The following is a 22,149-nucleotide window of genomic DNA, read 5'->3' as shown; positions in this document are numbered from 1 at the left end:
CTCCCTCACATTTTGGATATCTTTCTCTTTCAGATTATTGCTTATCAGCCATATGGAAAGTCTGTGGACTGGTGGGCTTATGGAGTATTACTTTATGAAATGTTGGCTGGACAGGTAAGAAACTTCTTGGAAAGGAGACTTTCGATGACAAGATTTTCATGCTTTGTAGCTATGAAACACTTCTCAAAGAATTTCATATTTGAGTGACTTAAAAGGGTAGAATTTTTTTATTGCCTTCTCACTTCGAAAAGTTTAATTATTTAGTGGAACACCTGATCCTGCAAAACTGATTAAATGAAATATCAAAATCTTTCCTTAGGTAAAATAATATAAATGTTGGGAAACTAGCACAGGAATGTCCATCATTAGAATCAAACTGTTAAATGAGTTAGGATTAATTTACAGTTATTTCTTTTATAAGCAGTAAATTTTATTGAAGAAAGCTAGCATAAGAGTAGCATTAGAAGAAGCCTTGAATGTCAGATGCATGGGAGGAAGTGAGAGGGTGGTGAAGAGGTAAGTGCATGGAGGAGCAAGAGTTTTAAGCAAGGGCAAAGGGTGAGAAAGTCAGTTTAAGAAGAAAGAGTGAACTCGCATTTGTACAGCATCTTTCACAATCTCTGGATGTCCCGAAGTGCTTCACAACCAAAGAATTACTTTCAAAGTGTGTTCAGTGTTATGGCAAGTGAATGATGGAGTTTCAAGCGCATATAATTTACTTTTATTCAGGTGTGGCTCTGTGCACAGTACCATTAGACAGAATCTTTGTTGCATCTGTGTCACAAGTTTAACAATCACAATCGTTGAACAGTACCTATGTACAGATTTTCAGAAATGTATGTTGGGTGTCAGGAAAGAAATATTAACTCAGCTTCTGACCTCATTACAGCCTTGGTTCAAACATGGACAAAAGAGCTAAACTCAAGAGGTGAGGTCAGAGTGACTGCCCTTGACATCAAGGCAGCATTTGCCCGAGTATGGCATTAAGGAGCCCTAGCAAAACTCAAGTCAGTTGGAATCAGGGGGAAAACTCTCCGCTGGTTGGAGTCATACCTGGCGCAAAGGAAGATGGTTGTGGTTGTTGGAGGTCAATCATCTGAGCTCCAGGACATCACTGCAGTAGTTCCTCAGGGTAGTGTCCTAGGCCCAACCATCTTCAGCTGCTTCATCAAAGACCTTCCTTCAATCATAAGGTCAGAAGTGGGGATGTTCACTGATGATTGCACAATGTTCAGCACCATTTGCAACTCCTCAGATACTGAAGCAGTAAGTGTAAAAATGTAGCAAGACTTGGACAATATCCAGGCATGGGCTGATAAGTGGCAAGTAACATTCACGCCACACAAGTGCCAGGCAATAACCATCTCCAACAAGAGAGAATCTAACCATCTCGTCTTGACATTCAATGGCATTACCATCGTTGAATCCCCCACTATCAACATCCTAGGGGCTACCATTGACCAGAAACTGAACTGGAGTAGCCATATAAATACCGTGGCTACAAGAGCAGGTCAGAGGTAGGAATCCTGCGGCAAGTAACTCACCTCCTGACTCCACAAAGCCTGTCCACCATCTACAAGGCACAAGTCAGGAGTGTGATGGAATACTCTCCACTTGCCTGGATGGGTGCAGCTCCAACAACACTCAAGAAGCTCGACATCATCCAGGACAAAGCAGCTCGCTTGATTGGCACCCCATCTACAAACATTAACTCCCTCCACCACTGACACACAGTGGCAGCAGTGTGTACCATCTACAAGATGCACTGCAGCAACGCAGCAAGGCTCCTTAGACAGCACCTTCCAAACCCACGACCTCTACCAACTAGAAGGACAAGGGCAGCAAAAGCATGGAAACACCACCACCTGCAAGTTCCCCTCCAAGTCACACACCATCCTGACTTGGAACAATATTGCCGTTCCTTCACTGTCGCTGGGTCAAAATCTTGGAACTCCCTTCCTAACAGCACTGTGGGTGTACCTACCCCACATGGACTGCAGTGGTTCAAGAAGGCAGCTCCCCACTACCTTCTCAAGGGCAATTAAGGATGGGCAATAAATGCTCGCAAGGCCAGCAACGTCCACATCCCATGAATGAATAAAAAAATAAATAAAAATAAAGCATGATCACTCAAAAACAGCATTGTTGATATCAACTGATCATGTCATTGACTCATGCAAATCTGGATACCACAAGTACACAAGAAATAGGAGCAGGAGTAGACCATATGGCCCATTGAGCCTGCTCCACCATTCAATACGATCGTGGCTGATCATAGGTTTCATCTCCACTTTCCTGCCTGCTAGACGTATCCCTTGATTCCCCGAGGGGCCAAAAATCTGTCTATCCCAGCCTCAAATGTGTTCAATGATGGAGCATCCACAATCCTCTGGGGTAGAGAATTCCAAAGATTTGCAACCTTTTGAGTGAAGCAATTTCTCTTCATCTCAGTCCTAAGTGATCGGCCACTTATCCTGAGCCCCCGAGTTTTAGATTCCCTGACCAGTGAAAATAACCTCAGTGTCTACCCTCTCCAGCCCCTTTAGAATCTTGTAAGTTTCAATGAGATAACCTCTCATTCTTCTAAACTTCAGAGAATATAGGCCCAGTTTACTTAGTCTCTCATCATAAGACAACCCCCTCATCCCAGGGACCAATCTAGTAAATCTTCACTGCACTGCCTCCAATGCAGGTATATCCTTTCTTAAATGTTAGAATTAGAACATTAGAACATTACAGCGCAGTACAGGCCCTTCGGCCCTCGATGTTGCGCCGACCTGTGAAACCATCTGACCTACACTATTTCATTTTCATCCATATGTCTATCCAATGACCACTTAAATGCCCTTAAAGTTGGCGAGTCTACTACTGTTGCAGGCAGGGCGTTCCACGCCCCTATTACTCTCTGAGTAAAGAAACTACCTCTAACATCTGTCCTATATCTATCACCCCTCAACTTAAAGCTATGTCCCCTCGTGTTTGCCATCATCATCCGAGGAAAAAGACTCTCACTATCCACCCTATCTAACCCTCTGATTATCTTATATGTCTCTATTAAGTCACCTCTCCTCCTCCTTCTCTCCAATGAAAACAACCTCAAGTCCCTCAGCCTTTCCTCGTAAGACCTTCCCTCCATACCAGGCAACATCCTAGTAAATCTCCTCTGCACCCTTTCCAAAGCTTCCACATCCTTCCTATAATGCGGTGACCAGAACTGCACGCAATACTCCAGGTGCGGTCTCACCAGAGTTTTGTACTGTGGAGACCAAAACTGCATACAGTATTCCAGATGTGGTCGCACCAAAACCCTGTACAATTGTAGCAAGACATTTTTATTCCTACACTCCAATCCCCTTGCAATAAAGGTCAACATGCCATTTGCCTTCCTAATTGCTTGTTGTACCTGCATGTTAACTTTCTGCGTTCCTTGTACAAGCACACCCAAGTCTCTGAACAGCAACACTTACAAGTTTCACACTTTATAAAAAAAAATTCAGCTTTTCCATTCTTATGACCATAACTTCACACTTCCATACATAATACTCCATCTGCCATCTTGTTGTCACTCAATTAACCTGTCTATATCTCTTTGCAGCCTCTCTGTGTCCTCCCCACAGATTACCTTTCCACTGCCTTTGTATCATCAGCAAACTTTACTCTGTCTCTTCATCATTGATATAGATCGTAAATAGCTGAGGCCCCAGCACTGATCTTTGTGGCACCCCACTATTCATTTTATGCCAACTTGAAAATGCCCTGTTTATGCCCACTCTTTGCTTCCTATCTGTTAACCAATCCTCTATCCATGCTACTATATTACCCCCAGCTCCATGAGCCCTTATTTTGCCTATTAACCTTTTGTGTGGCATCTTATCTAATTCCTTTTCGAAATTCAAGTATACTGCATCTACTGGTTCCCTTTATCTACCCTACTAGTTACATCCTCAATCAACTCTAATAAATTTATCAAATAGGATTTCCATTTAGTAAAACCATGTTGACTTTTCTAATCATACTATGCTTTTCTAAGTGCGTTGTTAAGACTTCCTTAATAATAGATTTCAGCATTTTCCCAACGACTTTTGTCCTTAGTTCAGTGGTAGCACACTCTGTCCTCCTGAGTCAGAAAGGTTTGGGTTCAACTCCCACTTCAGACACTTGAACACATATTCAGGCTGACACTAACGAGGCACTCGGAATTACTGTCTTTTGGATGAGACGTTAAACCGAGACCCCGTCTTCCCTCTCAGGCGGATATGAAAGATCCCATGGCAGTATTCAGTGGCGCAGTGGTTAGCACCGCAGCCTCACAGCTCCAGGGACCCGGGTTCGATTCCGGGTACTGCCTGTGTGGAGTTTGCAAGTTCTCCCTGTGTCTGCGTGGGTTTCCTCCGGGTGCTCCGGTTTCCTCCCACAAGCCAAAAGACTTGCAGGTTGATAGGTAAATTGGCCATTATAAATTGTCACTAGTATAGGTAGGTGGTAGGGAAATATAGGGACAGGTGGGGATGTTTGGTAGGAATATGGGATTAGTGTAGGATTAGTATAAATGGGTGGTTGATGTTCGGCACAGACTCGGTGGGCCGAAGGGCCTGTTTCAGTGCTGTATCTCTAATCTAATCTATTCAAAGAAGAGCAAAGGAATTTTCCCTGGTGTCCTGGTAAATATTTATCCATCAACCACTAACAATAAACCACATTGTCTGATCATTACCTCACTGATGTTTGTGGAATCATATCATTTGCAAATTGGCTGCCAAGTTTCCTACATTACAACAGTGACTACATTTCAGAAGCACTTCAGTGGCATTAATGCACTTTGTGATGCCGTAAAGTTGTGAATGGCACTATATAAAATGTAAGTTTTTTTTCTTTCGGCTATTTTCTACCAACTGTTTCCTTCACAATGTTGTTGGAAGCTGTTTTAGAGAACTGTACTGACTGCCAGCAAAACTGAAACCATCCTATTCAGCCCCCACCACCGACATGCATCCAGACTTTGAATCCGCTAGCTACATCACACCCCTCTTCACCTCCCACCCCCCCCCCACAATCCCCATCCGTACCTTTATTGCCTCGAGGCTCAATTTCTCCAATATTCCCTTTGCTGGCCACCCTTCTCACAGGGAATTTCAACGGCTTAGAGTCCCTTCCGTACAACGAGGCATTTCAAATTGCTTTCCAAAGTGGTGGAGACTGTACAGGAGATGGAAAGGAAGAAGGGGGTGGGGTGTGAAAGCACAATTGACGGAATCTCAAGTAAGCTTTTGAAAGAAGATAGCAAAGCACAGGTGTTTAGGGAAGCCAGCAGAGCATAGTGGCTCCACAGACGGTAACTCATCCGGAAGGCATGGTCTGCATCTTCACACACATACATACAGAGGCCAGCGATTCTGTGACCTCCCAGACTAACCAAGTTCTATAGACGTCCCATATTTTAAAGAATTGATTAAGATACTTGTCTCACCTTCTCGCCCATCTGTGACCTTGCTCCCTCAGCACTGATCTCCAAACGTAGATCCCGACATGCCTTCTCCGTGTTTCTGACACTGGTTCACTCCTTCAGCTACATCACTATAAAACTCTTCAGGATGCCCAGTGGTCTTGAAAGGTGCTATGTAAATGCAGAGTTTTTTGAATGGTCCACTGACTAATGGTTTGTATGACATGAGTAGTTTATAATAAACTCTTGAACGTGCTTATTCCAACAATGAAATAATTTTTTATTATAGAAGTGGCCTTTTCATAGGCCTCCCTGCATCACACCAGTGACAACCAACAGGACATGCATGTCGTTAGAACTGCTAAAGTTGCTTTGATGACAATCAATAAAAGATGTGCAACCTGGGACTACTTTCCCTCTAATTTATATCCCTTGCTTAATCCCTTATATTCCTTGAGACTACATCTCTGTACAGCAACGTTCCTGAGATAAGGGGCTTGGCATTTGGAATATGTGATCAAATGAGAGAGGGTATGGAGGAGATTTACGAGGATGTTGCCAGGAATGGAGAATTTTAGCTATGAGGAAAGATCGGATAGGCTGGAGTTGTTTTCTTTAGAACAGAGGAAGCTGAGGGGAGATTTAACTGAAGACTATAAAACTACGCACTAAAAAGCGGATGCTGGAAATCTGAAATAAAAACAAAATGCTGGAAATACTCAGCAGGTCTGGCAGCATCTGTGGAGAGAAAAACAGAGTTAACGTTTCAGGTCTGTGACCTTTCATCAGAATTGGCAAAGGTTAGAAAGGTAATAGGCTTTGAGCAAGTGAAAAGGGGGAAGAGAAAAGAACAGCAGGAAGGGGAAGGGGTGGGGACAGCAGTGCGGGAAATGGGTCGGACACGGTTGAGGGGCCTGTCAACCAAAGTGGGGGGGAATCTTCAGTAGAGGAAAAAGGAAGACATACCAGAAGTGCTGTTGTCGAAGGTCGCATTATCAGAATGCGTCAGAGATGGAGAAACTGGGAGAATGGAATGGAGATCTTACGGGGGCAGGGTGTGAGGAAGTGGTGGGGGTCTGGAACTCACTGCCTGAAAGAACAGTAGAGGCAGAAATGCTCAATGCATTTACAAAACACGTGGATATGCACTTAAGATGTCGTAGCCTACAAGGCCACAGGCCAAAAGCTGGAAGATGGGATTGGGCTCGATAACTCTTTTTTGGCCAGCACAGACATAATGGGCCGAATAGCCGCCTTCTGTGCTGTAATTTTTTTCTATATTTCTATGAGAATGAAAGTGTTATGATATTCCATGATTTGTAGGGCCTTGATCTCAGCCATGCCAGCAGAAGCCTAGTGCTTTATCAAGGAACAGAAAGTCAAAGGGAATTTCATCCCAGCCTACTCCTTGCACTTGTTTATGCCTGGCTCAGAACTCAGGCAGCAGGTCAGTCACCCGCTTCCTCAGCCAGGGACAGTTCATGAATTGTTGGGAGGGACAGAGAAAATTCAGTCAGAAACATTTACCACTGTTAGTCTAAAGTCTGAATTGGTGCGAAGTGGGAAAGTTAAGAAACTTGGAAATAAAAACAAAACTACACCTACAGAAAACGCAAGAGCACAGACTGGTCCGTGCAGCCTTACAAGGAAAGCAAGGACAAAAATTGTCAAATATTCCTTTGAAGTCTCCATGTAAAGTATGTGTATGTTAATAATATATCAGTGTAGTATAAGTACAGCTTGAACTCAACATGTTGAATACGCTTCATTATCTGGTTTCAAATCTGCTGGCAGTATGAGTGAAGCTTTAACTAAATCTCTTGACAAATTGTTTTTTTGTGTTCTGACAGCCTCCATTTGATGGAGAAGATGAGGATGAACTCTTCCAGTCTATAATGGAACATAATGTATCTTATCCCAAGTCACTGACAAAGGAGGCTGTCTTGATCTGCAAGGGGGTAAGACATCACTCCGCTATCGTGACAACATTTATTGAAAGGAATATGGTATCACCACATTTCCTATTGTCAGGTTAATTATTGCTGCATTGCGTAATATGACAGACTAACATGATTAAGAGCTTTCACGTTGATTTTTTTTGTAAACATAAATATTTTACAGTAATCGGGATGACCAACAATGTTACCTAACTTCTTGAAGTATTGATCTATAGTCAAAAGCCTTTGTTAGAGCTAGCAGTCTTTCATTTAAAGTTTTTGTACTCAACCTATATTTCTTAACCAATCGTCCCATCAACAAACGAAACTAGAATCTAGCTCATTGCATCCTACCCTGAAGTTTTCACATTTCTTTTTTTTTCCCTTTACGAAATTTCCCTAAGTAGATTTAATATGAGAGTTGTCTGCTTTAAGGCTACTTAATTTTAAAGAAGAATCATTTTCTTTTGGTCCTTTAGCTGATCCTAATTAACTTTAGTTCAGGTGCAATGGGAGAGGTAACAGCAAGTTGCAACACCTTGGGCAGGATCTTTCACGTGAGCTTCAGGACCCCCCGTCAGGGTCAAATGGGGATCAGAAGCCCGCACTGTTTGGGGAACAGTCACCCGGCTATGATTTTCCCCTGAATTGACCAATTAATGGTCAGAGGGTGGGCTTGCTGTCCAATTAAGAACAGCCGGCAAATGGGCTGGAGGGCCTTTTCAGGTAAGCGAGAGAGAGGGCCCCAAGATAGAGGTGTCCTCTCCAACATTTTAACTTTAAATTAAAAAATGGCCTGAGCAGCTGGGCTGTCAATGTGGAGGGGGAGCCCCTCCAAAGGGCGGCTTTTGGCTGCAGCTAAAGTCAAGCAGGTAGGTAGAGTCTCTCAGTCTGCCTGGAGTGCTGGCAGCCCACCACCCGCCCCCACCCCCCACCCACCCCAGTCTGCTGACACCTCAGAAGGCCGGAAGCACTGGAAAATTTCAGTCAGCCTCTGACAATAAGCCTTTAACTGGCGCAACCAGCTACCCACCACCGTAGGGAAAATAGCCTGGTGGTGGGATAGGGCCAGGAAACCTGCACACTGTCCAGCGGAGCAAATTCACTTGCCTGCCTGCCTCCATGCAAACCCCCATCAGGACCTGAAAACTCAGCCTCTTGTGTTTACAAAAATGTCCCACGATGAGGTATGAAAAAAAAAATGGTGACCAAGTGAAAGAAAGGAGGTTTCAGAAGGTGTGATCAAAAGCTTGGCCAAAGAGCCATGTGAAGGGAGGGAGGTGGAGACAAAGCTGCAAATGCTGGGGATGAACAAGAGACCAGTCAGAGGAGCGTTGAGCAGTTTGTAGTGCTGAAGCTGTTTACAGAGATAGGGAGAGGTGAGTCAATGCAACGATTTAAACACCAGAATGAAAAATTTAAATTTGAGATGTTGGAGTGGACCCAATGAAGATTGGACCAAGTCCTAACCACCCATCACCCCGGTATTCGCTGATCTACATTGGCTCCCAGTCAAGCAATGACTCAATTTTAAAATTCTCATCTTGTTTTCAAATCCCTGCATGGATTCACTCCACCTTATGTCTATAAACTCCTCCAGCCCCACAACCCTCCGAGATATCTGCGCTCATCTAATTCTGACCTCGGGAGAATCCTCAATTTTAATCACTCCACCATTGAGGCTATTCCTTCAGCTGTTGAGGCCCTGAGCTTTGGAATTCCCTCCGTAAACCTGTCCGACTCTCCACCTTTCTTTCCTTCTAAGATACTCCTCAAAACTTAACCTCTTTGACTAGGCTTTTGGCCCGTTGCAATTATATCGCCTTCTGTAACTCAGTGTCAAATTTTGTTTTATTACTCTCCTGTGAAGCACCTTGGAATCTTTTATTCCTTTAAAGGTGCTAAAGAAATACAAGTTGTTGGCAATGACAGGGGTAGTGAGTAAGAGGGATTGGTGTTGGGATTATGTTACAGCAAACAGAGTTTTGCATTATCTAAAGTTTACAGAAGGTGGAGAATGGGAGGACAGCATTGCAGTAGTTGAGTATGGAGACAATAAGGCTATTGATGTGGGTTTCAGTGGCACATGGGTTGAAGTAGGGATGGAGGTGGGCAATGTTATTGCGATTGGAAGTAGGATGTTTGTGATGAAGAAGATATGGGAGTGGACGATCAACTTGGGAGAGATTGCAATGCCAATGTTGCGATAGGTGGTGCAGAGTGGGGTATCATCAGCAAAGATATGGAACCCTAACCCTAACACCCCCTCCCAATCTGTAAATGATGTTGCCAAGTGGCAGCATATAAATGAGGAAGAGGAAGGGGCAGAGAATGAATCCAGAGAGTGTAGGATTGGAAAGGAAAACCATTGCAAAGAAATGCTCCAGATTGCTAAGAGTTGAAACCAGTGAATGGCATCCCACAAAGTTAGACAATGGAGGAGAGGTATTGAAAAATGATGTGGTTGTGTTAAAAGCTATAGGAAGAATGAGTCACAGAAAATGTTGTTTAAGATGTTCCTATAGTATGGAAGAGGTAGATGCTTGATTAAGAGATTCAAACAGAGGAAGATGCAGGAGATATGGGCACAGATCTGGAAGGCAAAAACCTGTTCAAGGACTTTGGCAAAGAAAGGAAGATTGGAAGTGGGACAGTAGTTTGCAAGAACATGGAGGGTCAAGGGTGGAAGGGGGAAACATTTATAATGTCAACTAGCAAGGGGACCAGGAAGGAAAGTTGGGTGGTCTGCAGTTTTGTGCAAATGGGGTTGAGGGAGCAGGAAGTTGAACTCATGGACAAGCTAAGCTCCAACAGGGCAATGGGTGAGGGGGTGCATGGGAGAGAATCTAGAGAGATGGAGGTCAGGGCTAGGGTAGGGGAGCCTAGAGGGACTTTCCTCTTGGTAGGGAAGAGGAGGACATAGCAGAGATAAAAAGTCCATAAACTCTTCAAACTTGTTATGATGATCCCAGAGTATTGGGCTGTTTTTACAGAATAGATTGAGCTTAATGTGGTCCAGTTAGGTCTGGTGGGGGATGGCTAAGCAATAATATGTATCGATAATATTCAACTCTGAGCCACTTAGACATGAGTAAACAAAGATGGGGGGTGTACTGGGGGAACAGTTTGGCAACACCAAGTTTCAGTATGTCAGTACAAGGTCTTTGTTCATAAGTGAAAAGACGTTCTGGAGGGAATGGGAGATGAAAGGTTGCTCTGCTGACAAAAGTAAGGGAATTTGACGGATGGGGTGAACTGGTATGGGAAGGAGCTCAATGAAATTGGCACGTTGGGTGGGAATGCTGCTGAAAGGAGGATGAGACAGTTTTATTTTCTACCTGCAAGAAGAATGCAACTGGTGCCTGAAAGACCTTTGAGAACACAGAGTGTAGTCTTGGGCACATTCAAATACAGTTCAAACCTGGGATGGTGGTGGGAGAGTAGAAGAGCATATGAGTAGTATTCATGGTTGAGAGGGTAGAAATAAAATGAAAAGTGACAATAGTTAGATGTCATGAAAGGAGAAGGCAACAGGGAAGACAAAACAAAGGGAGAAAAAATAACTGGTTTGGGTCTGGAAGAGCAGCTAAAATATGCCAGAAATGGACACAAAGAGAATCTAAGTTAGTTAGGTATGGCTAAAATTAGGACAGGCATGTCTCAGATGTAGAGGAGAGGAGATAAAACAGTTCACAGTAAAGCTGTATGTTGGCAATAAAGTCAACTTGGAGGACCTGTGTTAGTTATGGTTCAGGAGTGGATTCAGGAGTCAATCAAAGCAAAGAACATTAACAGAGGTGCTAGTGCAGCTCATCCAATTAAATCCGAGTGCCGAGGAGGAGCATAAATTCAACCATGAGCCAGCAGCAGATAACCCGGGCATACAATAGATACATAGCATTGGGTGTCATTGGAAGAGGAATGTGGAGCATTTGGATTGGACCCCAAGGGGAGACAGTGGCGGAGTGATGATGTCACGATCAGGAATCCAGCGGCCCAGTCTAATGCCCTGGGGACACAGGTTCAAATCCCACCAGAGCAGCTGGTGGATTTTAAATTCATTTAATTCATAAATTCAATTAATAATCTAGAAGTGAAAGTTAGTCACAGTACTGGTGCCATGAAACTATCTAAAAACCCATATGGTTCACTAATGTCCTTTAGGGAAGAAAATCTGCTATCCTTACCTGGTCTGGCCTACATGTGACTCCAGACCCACAGCAAGGTGGTTGACTCTTAACTGCATTCTGAAATGGCCTATCAAGCCACTCAGTTGTTAGGGGCAGTTAGGGATGGGCAACAAATGCTGGCCTGCAAGAATAAATAAAAAGATCAGTAAAGACATGAGATTAATGGTGAGGAAGATGGCAGTGAGAAAACAAAAAAATATTCAGGAGTAGGAGCCAGTCCAACCCGGTCTACCAAAGGGCAGTGGAGGAATTCTCAAGGATGTGCAGCAGAGTAGAGTCAGTGGTCATGGGAAGCAAGCAAATGGCAGCAAAGCAGAAGTTATTCAGCAGCATGGAAAGCAGCAGAGTTAGTCTGATGGAGTGAAAGGTCATGATGGAGGAGCAGAAACAGAGACTGGAGGAGCAGTTCAGGACACATGCCCCCCGTACCTCCCCCACCACAACCACAACCCACCTCTGGGAAAATAGACTCATTTACAGCACAGGAGGAGGCCATTCAGCCCATCGATTCCATGCCAGCTCTCCACAGAGCTCTGCTGTCTGTCCCACTCCCCTGCTCGATCCCCGTAGCCCTGCAAGTCTATTTCTCTTGGGCCCGGAGGTGGAGAACCAGCACACCAGCTGTCAGCACTATTTTTTAGCGCCCGCCCACCTCTGTTTGCAGCCCTAGCGTGGTCTCAAAATCCGACCTGCTAACTCTGTTTCCCTCTCCCCCGATGCTGCCAGACCTGCTGAGTGTTTCCAGCATTTTCTGTTTTTATTTCAGATTTCCAGCATCTGCAGTATTTTACTTTTGTGAAGTCTTTAAAAATGGCTGGAAGGTCCGAGAACAATCGATTTATATTTGTGTCTTTGTGATATCTAGCATTTGATTACTGACCCTTAACAGACAGCATTTGAAGGAGATCTTTAACCAAACCATCAGTTATATGCTGCTCTCAGGCTTACTTTGTGTGAATTCCAGCTCCTCAGTTTGAAGCACCAGGTACTTCCCATACATTACTCCTTCCTCTAAATCTTAAAGCACCAACTTCATAAATGCACAAATTTGCAGCTTCTTCATATCCCTTAAAACTAAATTATCCTAGATTATGTTACTTTTTCATGCAGTTGTTTAACCTGCAGTCTTTTTTCACATCATGAGAATTCATTAGTTTGTGCTTAAGTGATAATTTTGTGATTGCTGTAGTAGTTGGTCCTTGATATGAATGTAGAACTTAGTTTCACAAGAAATACTTGTCTGCACCACTGACAATATTTTTTATTCGTTCATGGGATGTGGGTGTCGCTGGCTAGGCTGCATTTATTGCCCATCCCTAATTGCCCTTGAGAAGGTGGTGGTGAGCTGCCTTCTTGAACCGCTGCAGTCCATGTGGGGTAGGTACACCCAGAGTGCTGTTAGGAAGGGAGTTCCAGGATTTTGACCCAGCGGCAGTGAAGGAATGGTGATATAGTTCCTAGTCAGGATGGCGTGTGACTTGGAGGGGAACTTGCAGATGGTGGTGTTCCCATGCATCTGCTGCCCTTGTCCTTCTAGGGGGTACAGGTCGCGAATTTGGAAGGTGCTGTCTAATATATTGGCTTCCTTTCTCTTAGATTGATGGATAAGGATGAGTTTTCATTCTCCTTTATTCCATCCTTATTCCATGGATCTGGTGGAAATGTTATGTGCAAATAGATCCAACATAAGAGCCCGGATATTTAAGAGAAGAAAAGGAGGGTGCAAGGGACCACAGAGAAAGTCCAGCAAGGTCAGGGATACAGAGGTTCTGCAGATTTTAACGGCAGGCCCTCATTATCATTTCTTTCTTCCGTTTTCTGCTGGGCAGCCGACTAAATTGACAGGCTAGCCAGCTGTCCAGTGGAAAAACCAGGGTCAAGAGGTTGCACCGAAGGAGCCTTGAGAATGGTCCCTGGTAATTTGGGAGGGAGAAAGACATTGGAGCTTGGTGGTTGGACGGAGAGTTCAGAGTGATTGGGAATCAGAAGGAAGTGAGCAAGAAATTGGAGACCGGATTTGGGGAGTGGTGGGTGGGGAGCGGGGGCGGGGGGGGAGGGGAGGAGAATGGGTTGATGCGGAAGGGGAGAAAAAGTGTAGCAATTGGCAGAGAGGGGAGCCCAGAGATTGGGGCTGGAAGAGGTGGTCACCGATCATGGCAAGGGTGAAAGAGGGGCCGTTACTGGCAGAGGGGAGGCCAAAGATTTCTCTGAGGGAAGCAGTCCTGCTCCTGGCCCAAAGGAGTGCTGGAAAAGGCACTTACCTTGTGGAACCAGCAGCTTCCGTCTCCCTTTGTTTAATGGGAAGTCGGTGGCGGAGTTGCAATGTCACTGAACTAGTAATTCAGAGGCCCAGGCTAATGCCATGGGGGACACAGTTTCAAATTCCACCATGGCAGCTGGTGGGGGAATTTAAATTAAATTAATTAATAAAAAATCTGGAATTGAAAGCTCATCTCAGTAATGGTGCCATGCAACTAACATCGATTGTCATAAATCCCATCTGGTTACTAATGTCCTTTAGGGAAGGAAATCTGCCATCCTTACCCAGTCTGGCCTACATGTGACTCCAGACCCATCAATGTGGTTGACTCTTAACTGCCCTCGGAAATGGCCTAGCAAGCCACTCGGAAATTAGGGATGGGCAACAAATGCTGGCCTTGCCAGCGACGCCCACATCCCATGAAAGAATTGAAAAAAACTGCCATGTTTCCGGAGCCCTTGGAAACCTGGTTGTCAACTGTTTAAATTTAAATCAGGTTCCCAATTACACTGTGGGAGCCTGATTTAAATGTGCTAATGATGTATCTTGCTTTTAAGGCACGCTATCTGCCACAATAAAAATGGGAATGGTGCAAATGTGGTGAGTTGGGGACACTTTCCCTGTTTAAAAAAATTTGTAATCCTCTCCTGCCTGTCATGGAAGGGTTAATATCAAGGCAAGGTGTCATTACATTGGCATCCGTTAATGATATAATGGTATGTCACATTGCCCCTTCCCCTCCACTAACCAATACTGCAGTGACCTATTTTATAAAGGGTTGTAGACAAAGAAATAAATGTGCCTGGCTGACATTTAATCAATGCTTTCTTAGCTGCCTAGACAGTTATGTTGAGAGAAAAATGCAAAATGTATTGTTTGATCACTGCAAAATTCTAAGTTGGACCATTTTAAATTATTAAGTATGGTTACAGCTCCATTCTACTTTATAGTGGCAGATGCAAAACTTGAAAATGCAATATGGTCTTGTTCAGACTGTGATTTCGAGAGCTTGTGATAGTATCCTTTAAAAAAGCATTGTCTTTGAAAAACAGTGGCCTTGAATTTACACCATGCAGTAACAAAATAGGAATATGCTTAATGCATTCATCTGAAATTCCTTTGCCTATTATTTTAGTGCAGGTGTTAATCCATTTCTTGAAACAAGTTAATTCCTCCATAAAAGTAGTGGACAAAGAAATTTCAGACAAACCAAGTGTTCTCATGCAGTTATCCACACGGTGTAATTTGAAAGCCTGCGTTTGAAAACCCTTTATTTGTCAAACACTGCAGCTAGATGACAGAATTAATGTTGGAGTCAACATAATGAGAATGACATATCCGTTATTAAAAGAAAATGTTTTCAAAATAAAACATTTAAATTTTTGGCTTTTTATCAGATTTCTTAAGTATTTTTGCTTAAACAGGGAGTGCTCCGTCAAAGGAAATGACAAGAAATGAAGTGTTACTTCACCTGGCAGTGTGAAGGAGCTGAAATAACGAGTACATTTGGAAGCTAAATCACCAACAGCTAATGGCTTTATCTCTACTGTTACTCATTATGTTGATATAATAAGCATAAGATCCACACTTACTGGCTTCAGCAGTTACTTCAAACCAGTTTCACGGATGTACTTATTGATCCTCACTGTTCAAAAATATATTCTTTTAAATTAGTGTAGGAGGGGATGGATAATCATGATTGGGATTCTTTGAAACTACATTTCATAGTGGTACTGATGTTGACATACTGCTAAAATGCATTTTACGAAGTGGAACTGGAATTCTAACATCAGCCAAAGTCTGGTTCCAAAAGCATAAAACTACACTGGTATTCTCAGTAGGGGTGCACCTTCCCTTTGCTTAGTGCTGCGACCAAAGAACGTTGCCACATTGCACTAGTTTATTTTGCACCCGCTGTTTGACTAAAACAAGTGGCTTTTTTTAATGCACATGGATTTGTTTTGAGAGGGGTGCATTTCAACTGCATTTGTATCTAGCTTTTTACTGATTTTTTTTGTAATTTATTCATTCATGGGATCTGGGTGTTGCTTGCAAGGCCAGCATTTATTGCCCATCCCTAAATGTCTTCGAGAAGGTGGTGGTGAGCTGCCAAACCCCTGCAGTACATGTGGTGGTACTCCCACAGTGCTGTTAGATAGGGAGTTCAAGGATTTTGATCCAGCTACAATGATGGAACAGGAATATAGTTCCGAGTCAGGATGATCTCTGACTAGTGGAGGGAGACTTGCAGCTGGTCGTGTTCCCATGTCTCTGCTGCCCTTAACCTTCTAGGTGTTAAGAATCAGAGAGAAAAGAAACAAATTGTCTTAAAGTTACACTGACAATTTGCTCACCCTTCTTGTCAAAGATTTAAAAACCCTGCTAAAGGATGCAGGTGTGATTAATGAAGAGTATATGAGGATAATTGATTAGTGAAAAGTGTGAAATCTGTAAAAAGTATCAGAGGACACCATCACGTGCTATTGTCAGCCTTCTATTGGCCCATGACTTTAACGAGATAGTTGCCGTGAATTTACAGACATGGGACAAAGACAAATATTTCCATTCTATGTTTTATAGGCCTGACAACCAGATTTAGTTGCTCTACAATAATAAATAGCAAAAACAAAAATGTGATTGTAGATAAAATCATGAAGAATTGGATAGGGACTGGACTTGGGGCACCAGCTAATTTTCTGACTGATAATGGAGGGGAATTTGCCAATGACGAGTTCAGAGACATGTGAAAACATGAACATTATGGTCATGAATACTGCAGCTGAAAGTCCTTTCAGCAATGGGCTCTGTGAAAGGAATCACATGGTGATGAATGAAATATTACATAAAATATTAGCTGACCAACCAAACTGCAAGTTGACAACTACCCTGGCATGGGCGGTTCATGGAAATAATTTGCTTCAGACAGTTGGAGTGTACAGTCTATGGGGGAAATCCCAAATTGCCTTCTGTACTGTGTGACAGTCCTCCTGCTCTAGAAGCTACAACAATTAGTTCCATTTTTTTCTGCACATTTGAATGCTTTACATGCAAGGAGACAGGCTTTCATCAAGGCTGAGGTCTCAGAAAATTCGGAGAGCTCTGAGGCATCGTATAAGGCCATCTGAGGCAGAATTTAATTCAGGAGATTTTGTGTATTATAAAAGAGAGGGTCATAGGGAATGGAAAGTTCCTGGTAAGTTAATAGGTCATGATGATATGACAGTATTTATCAAACATGGAAATCAAGCTGTTCAGGTTCATTCTGCATGATTAATTGGTATTGATTACAAAATCTCAGAATCTGAGCAGCTGATAGAAGAAAACAAGGCACTTTGTGCCTCAAGTTCTCATGTCCTGAGGAACAGAATACAGTAGATCGAGGGTTGGATAATGGTAATGTGAGCAATTACGACACTCAGGACAGAGTAAAGCCTGGCTACCTGACCCAAACACGACTGGACCCGACTACATGTGTTGGGTTCGGGTCAGGTCAGATCCATTTTCTGAGTCCAGCATTCGGGCTCGGGTCAGGTCGGGCTGGTCAGTGCTGCCTCCAGGAACTCACGGGATCAGGCTCACCCATGATTCTCCACAACTCCAACTGCAGGAATAGCCTGCTGCCGGAATGGATGAACAGGATCACAAGTATTACCATTTGGATAAGGTAGAGCACAATAACATGTTTGATATCATTAAATTTATTGCGATATTCGGGTCAGGTCGGGTTGGGCCCAGGTCAGGTTTCAATTTTATACCCGAGCAGGCCTTTAAGACAGAGCTATCACATCTAAAGGCCATTTGCACTGAGTAGATACTCGGGTGACGTATATTCCAGAGGGGTCTAGTGAGTAGAGGGATGCGACATCTGTGGGACGTGCCAGATGATCTACGGGCAAGTTTAAATATTGATTGAATGTTCAGAATGATGGCCAAGAAGTGAGGTCCGTGGACTGGCAGAATGGGGTGAAAGTGGAGGGTGAGAAAACACAGTGCAAATTCCAATAGTGGGTCTGAAAGTGACTCTTGCGTCAGAAACCAATCATGTACTGGAGAAAGAGCCTCCGATAGTGCGAAAGGGAGGTTTTACAGAAGCAGTCCCAAAAGATATCAAAGTGATAATAGAAGCTGTAGCTTGAACAGATTACAAAAAGAAATGAAAGCTGAAGAACAGTCTCACAGTAGAACTAGAAGCAGAAGTCCTCATGACGTCAAGTTTTGGTGGCTGCCAATAAACTCGATAAACTAATGCGAGGCAAAACAAAAGGAGTTAGAGAGTTGGAGAGAGTTTGGTGTTTATTCTGAAGTACCAGATAAGGGACAGCCAGACTTGTCACATTGTACTGAAAAAGTGCTTCCAGGTGGAACTTATAAGGCTAAAGCGAGGCTAGTTGCGAGGGGTTTTGAAGAGCGACTGGGTGATACCGATGTTAGAGTGGACTTTCTCATAGCTGGAAAAGTAATTTTGATAATATTTTTTAGCTCATTTGGCCACATATTCATGAGAGTGTAGATCAATCAACATAAAAGCCACATTTCTGCAGGGTGATACTTCTCAGAGAGAAGTGTTTCTGAAACAGCCTAAAGAGACAACAGATGCAGAAGGAAAACTATGGAAACTGAACAAATGCATCTATGGCCTTAATGATGCTTCCAGGGTGTGGTATTTCTCAGTGAAATCTGTTTTGTTGAAAATTGGTCATGTTCAACTAAAAGCAGATCCTGCAATGTTTTATTGGTATAAAGGGAAACTTTCAGGCATCTTCATGATGCACGTTCATGATTTCTGCAGAATTTGAGAAATGTGGTATTAATAAAATTAGAGTAGAATTTAAGATTGGGAGTCAAGCTTGTGGGGTGTTTTAAATATATTGGTTTGCATGTTAAGCAGAATAAGTCTGGAATAACTTTAAATCGACAATCCTATTTAGAGAGTGTTACTCCCGTCCCGGTTAATCATTTAGGTCATCACAGAAAGATGATGATATATCTAAAGAAGAGAAAGAGCAATTGTGAAGCTTGATTGGTCAATTAAACTGGTTGTGTTCTCAGACTAGACCTGATGCTAGTTTTGATGTGTTGGAGTTAAGTACTATGATGAAACACCAAAAAGTTGACAATGTTTTCAGGGCAAATAAAACATTAAAAAATTATATCTAGCGAAATGCATACTTAAGTTCCCATCCTTAGGTGACCTAAATAATATGAAACTAGTCAGTCTTAATGATGCTTCATGTGCTAATCTTGCTGATGGATATTCGAGTGGTTTCATAATATTTTTGCTGGGTGAAAATTGGAAATGTTGCCCTATTGATTGGGAAGCTAAGGAAATAAAAAGGGTTGTTAAAAGCACTTTAGCTGCAGAAACACTGCCTCTTGTGGAGGCAGTGGATATGGGGGTCTGTTTATCAAATAGTTTAGGTGGGATTCTGTACAAGGGGTGTACTGAAGATAAGATACCCATAGAATGTTATATAGATAATCGTTCCTTGTGGGATAATGTACATTCTACAAAATGTGTGAGCGAAAAAGGTTATGAATTGACCTTGCTGGATTGAAACAATTGCTGGAGACAAAGGAAATCTCCAAAATTAAATGGGTACATGCAAATCTATCTGACAGTTTGACAGAAAGAAATGCTTGTACAAAGAAATTGTTAGGGGTCCTTGAGCATGGGCATCTCGCAATGTAATGCTGTGTACGGAATATGTTATTTATTTTCATTTGTTTTGAAATGTTTGTGTATATTAAACTCTAAGTTTTATTTAAAGAAAAAGAAGGGACTTTGTTAATTGTGTTTAATCATATGCAGGTGGAGGGTGTTAATTAGGGTCTTACTTGTTACGACCAGGTGAAAAGGGGTCTAGGGGTTCCCTCTCAGCTTTTGCCTGGTTTAACCGTAACAGGGTTTAATTTTAGAAATACCGTGTTTTTAGCTCCCCCTTAGCGAATCCTTGCTCATTGCTCCAATTGTAAGGCAAAGAAATCAGACAGGTTTTGTTAGATTTAAACAAGAAAGGTGGAAGTTTATTAAACTTAAATTCAAATCTGGTTAACGACTAAGAATATGCGATGCGACCACGCTAGCATGCATACGCGATAAACACACATGCAGATAGAGACAGAAAAAGTAGAAAAGAATAAAGGGGAAAGGTTTGAGGCAATATTGGGATTATAATTACAGTCCTTTGAGTTCATTGTGGAGTCTTTGGTTGCCTGTAAGTCCTGCTGTTCATTGGGGCCTAGTTCACACTTCAACTTGTTTCGATGTCAAGAGTCTTTTCTCTCTTGAGGTTTATGTGTCTTCCATGGGTCCGGTGGCCTGTGAGAAAGCGAGAGAAAGCCAGCCAGGAGAGAAGCTTCCTTGTTCCAGTTTCAGTTGCAAACTGTAGTTTAAATTCAAACTGTCCTATGTCTCATTCAAAAGACTGGATCAGCCAGTCAGTCATGTGACCAGCTGCTTTAACCAGTCCTGTCTTTGTGGATTTCAAAGCACTTGGTGGGGGGGGGGGGGGGGGGGGAGGGTTGTAGGGCTCTCTTTTACCCCGACAAGATGTGGATCACCTTTCCCAACCCAGTCTCTGTTAATTGAATCAGTGAGCAATTCTTTTGTCTCTCCAAGCACTGTTTCTTAGTATGCAGATGTCTGGTGATCTCTTTAACAAGTCATTTCTTCACTCCAGCAACTGTTTAAAATTAATGTTCATATGACAAAATTAATATGCCTCATTCTTGGCAGGTGAGGGTCTGCATGACAATATATATAAGGAGACACTTACTGAAACTGGGTGAAGGTTTGAGAGAGGAATTGCATGTTTGTCATCGTTTTACTTCGTAAAATAAATGCAGGACTGAGTAAAGATTGGCTCCAGCATAAAACTTCAGCAACAAGCTTTCTGGAGTTTAAAAAAAAACTTGACAAGGGCATAATCAATAAAAATTGACACCGAGCCAAAGGAGTCAATTGGACAGCCGAAGAAAAGCTTGGTCAGAGAGGTATATTTTAAGGAGTGTTTTAAAGGAAGAGAAGTAGAGAGATTTAGGGAGGGAATTCCAGAGCTATGGCTGGAACAGCTGAAGGCATGGTAAGGTGAAGGAAGTTAGGAATGCAAAAGAGTTAGAATTGGAGGAACTCAGTTCTTGGAGTGCTGTAGGACTGGAGGAACTTACTTAGAAAATAGGAGCAGGAGTAGGCCATTCGGCCCTTCGAGCCTGCTCCGCCCCATTTATCATCATCATGGCTAATCATGCAACTCAGGAACCTGTTCTTGCTTTCCCCCCATACCCTTTAATCCCTTTAGACCCCAAGAGCTATATCTAACTCTTCCTTAAAAACATACAATGTTTTGGCCTCAACTGCTTTCTGAGGTAGCGAATTCCACAGGCTCACCACTCGCTGGGTGAAGAAATTTCTCCTCATCTCAGTCATGAAAGGTTTACCCCGTACCCTTAGACTATGACCCCTGGTTCTGGACTCCCCCACCATTGGGAACATCCTTCCTGCATCTACCCTGTCAAGTCCTGTTCGAATTTTATAGGTTACACAGATGGGGTGGGGGTTCATGGAGAGATTTGACCACAAGGGTGAGTATTTAAATTAAGGTGATGGTGGTCCAGGAGCTAATGTAGGTCAGCAAGCACAGGGGTGACAATGCAAGAACTGCTGTGATTATGAGGGTAAAGTAAAGGTTGCCCTTAAACCACAACAAGAACAAAAAGCAGCATGGTTTATTTTCAGTTTGGCCATAATCTTAGTGCGGCACAACCGCAAATAATCTCGGTGCGGCACAACCGCAAATAATCTCGGTGCGGCACAACCGCAAATAATCTCGGTGCGGCACAACCGCAAATAATCTCGGTGCGGCACAACCGCAAATAATCTCGGTGCGGCACAACCACCCACAATCTCAGTGCGGCACAACCGCCCACAATCTCGGTGCGGCACAACCGCCCACAATCTCGGTGCGGCACAACCGCCCACAATCTCATTGCGGCACAACCGCCCACAATCTCGGTGCGGCACACCAATAATCTCAGTGCAGCACAGCTTCAAGCTGGTTTGGATCTACTTTCTAGGCTCCCCGTTCTCCCTGGGAACTCGTTACAAAATGACATCTGACTTGTAGTCTGTATCAGTATCGGAATCTTCATTCACAAGGCCATTTACCACAGTTATCTCATTTTTTGGTGAAACAGTTTTTTTTGCTGTTATGGTCATTTGTTTTCCCACTTTTAGATATCCCAATGACACAATATTTCTTGATTAAAAGAGTAGATAGGTGGACGATTTGCTCCCAGGTCGATACTATTTTAGTGCTACTC

The 22,149-nt window shown here is 43.1% G+C and overlaps 1 protein-coding gene across 1 annotated transcript in view; it reads left to right on the top strand.

Moving 5' to 3' along the window:
* Positions 1-22,149, top strand: part of LOC137384441 (protein kinase C alpha type) — a 358,799-nt gene that overhangs the window by 314,746 nt on the left and 21,904 nt on the right. The window contains exons 14-15 of the mRNA XM_068058500.1: positions 34-114; positions 7,294-7,401. Of these exons, the coding sequence (XP_067914601.1) occupies positions 34-114; positions 7,294-7,401 (189 nt within the window). The remainder of the gene's footprint in view (positions 1-33; positions 115-7,293; positions 7,402-22,149) is intronic.

Source organism: Heterodontus francisci, chromosome 26 (assembly GCF_036365525.1).
Source record: "Heterodontus francisci isolate sHetFra1 chromosome 26, sHetFra1.hap1, whole genome shotgun sequence".
NCBI classification, from domain to species: domain Eukaryota; kingdom Metazoa; phylum Chordata; class Chondrichthyes; order Heterodontiformes; family Heterodontidae; genus Heterodontus; species Heterodontus francisci.
Note: the sequence above shows the minus strand (reverse complement) of the source record. Positions and strands in the feature narration are given on the sequence as shown.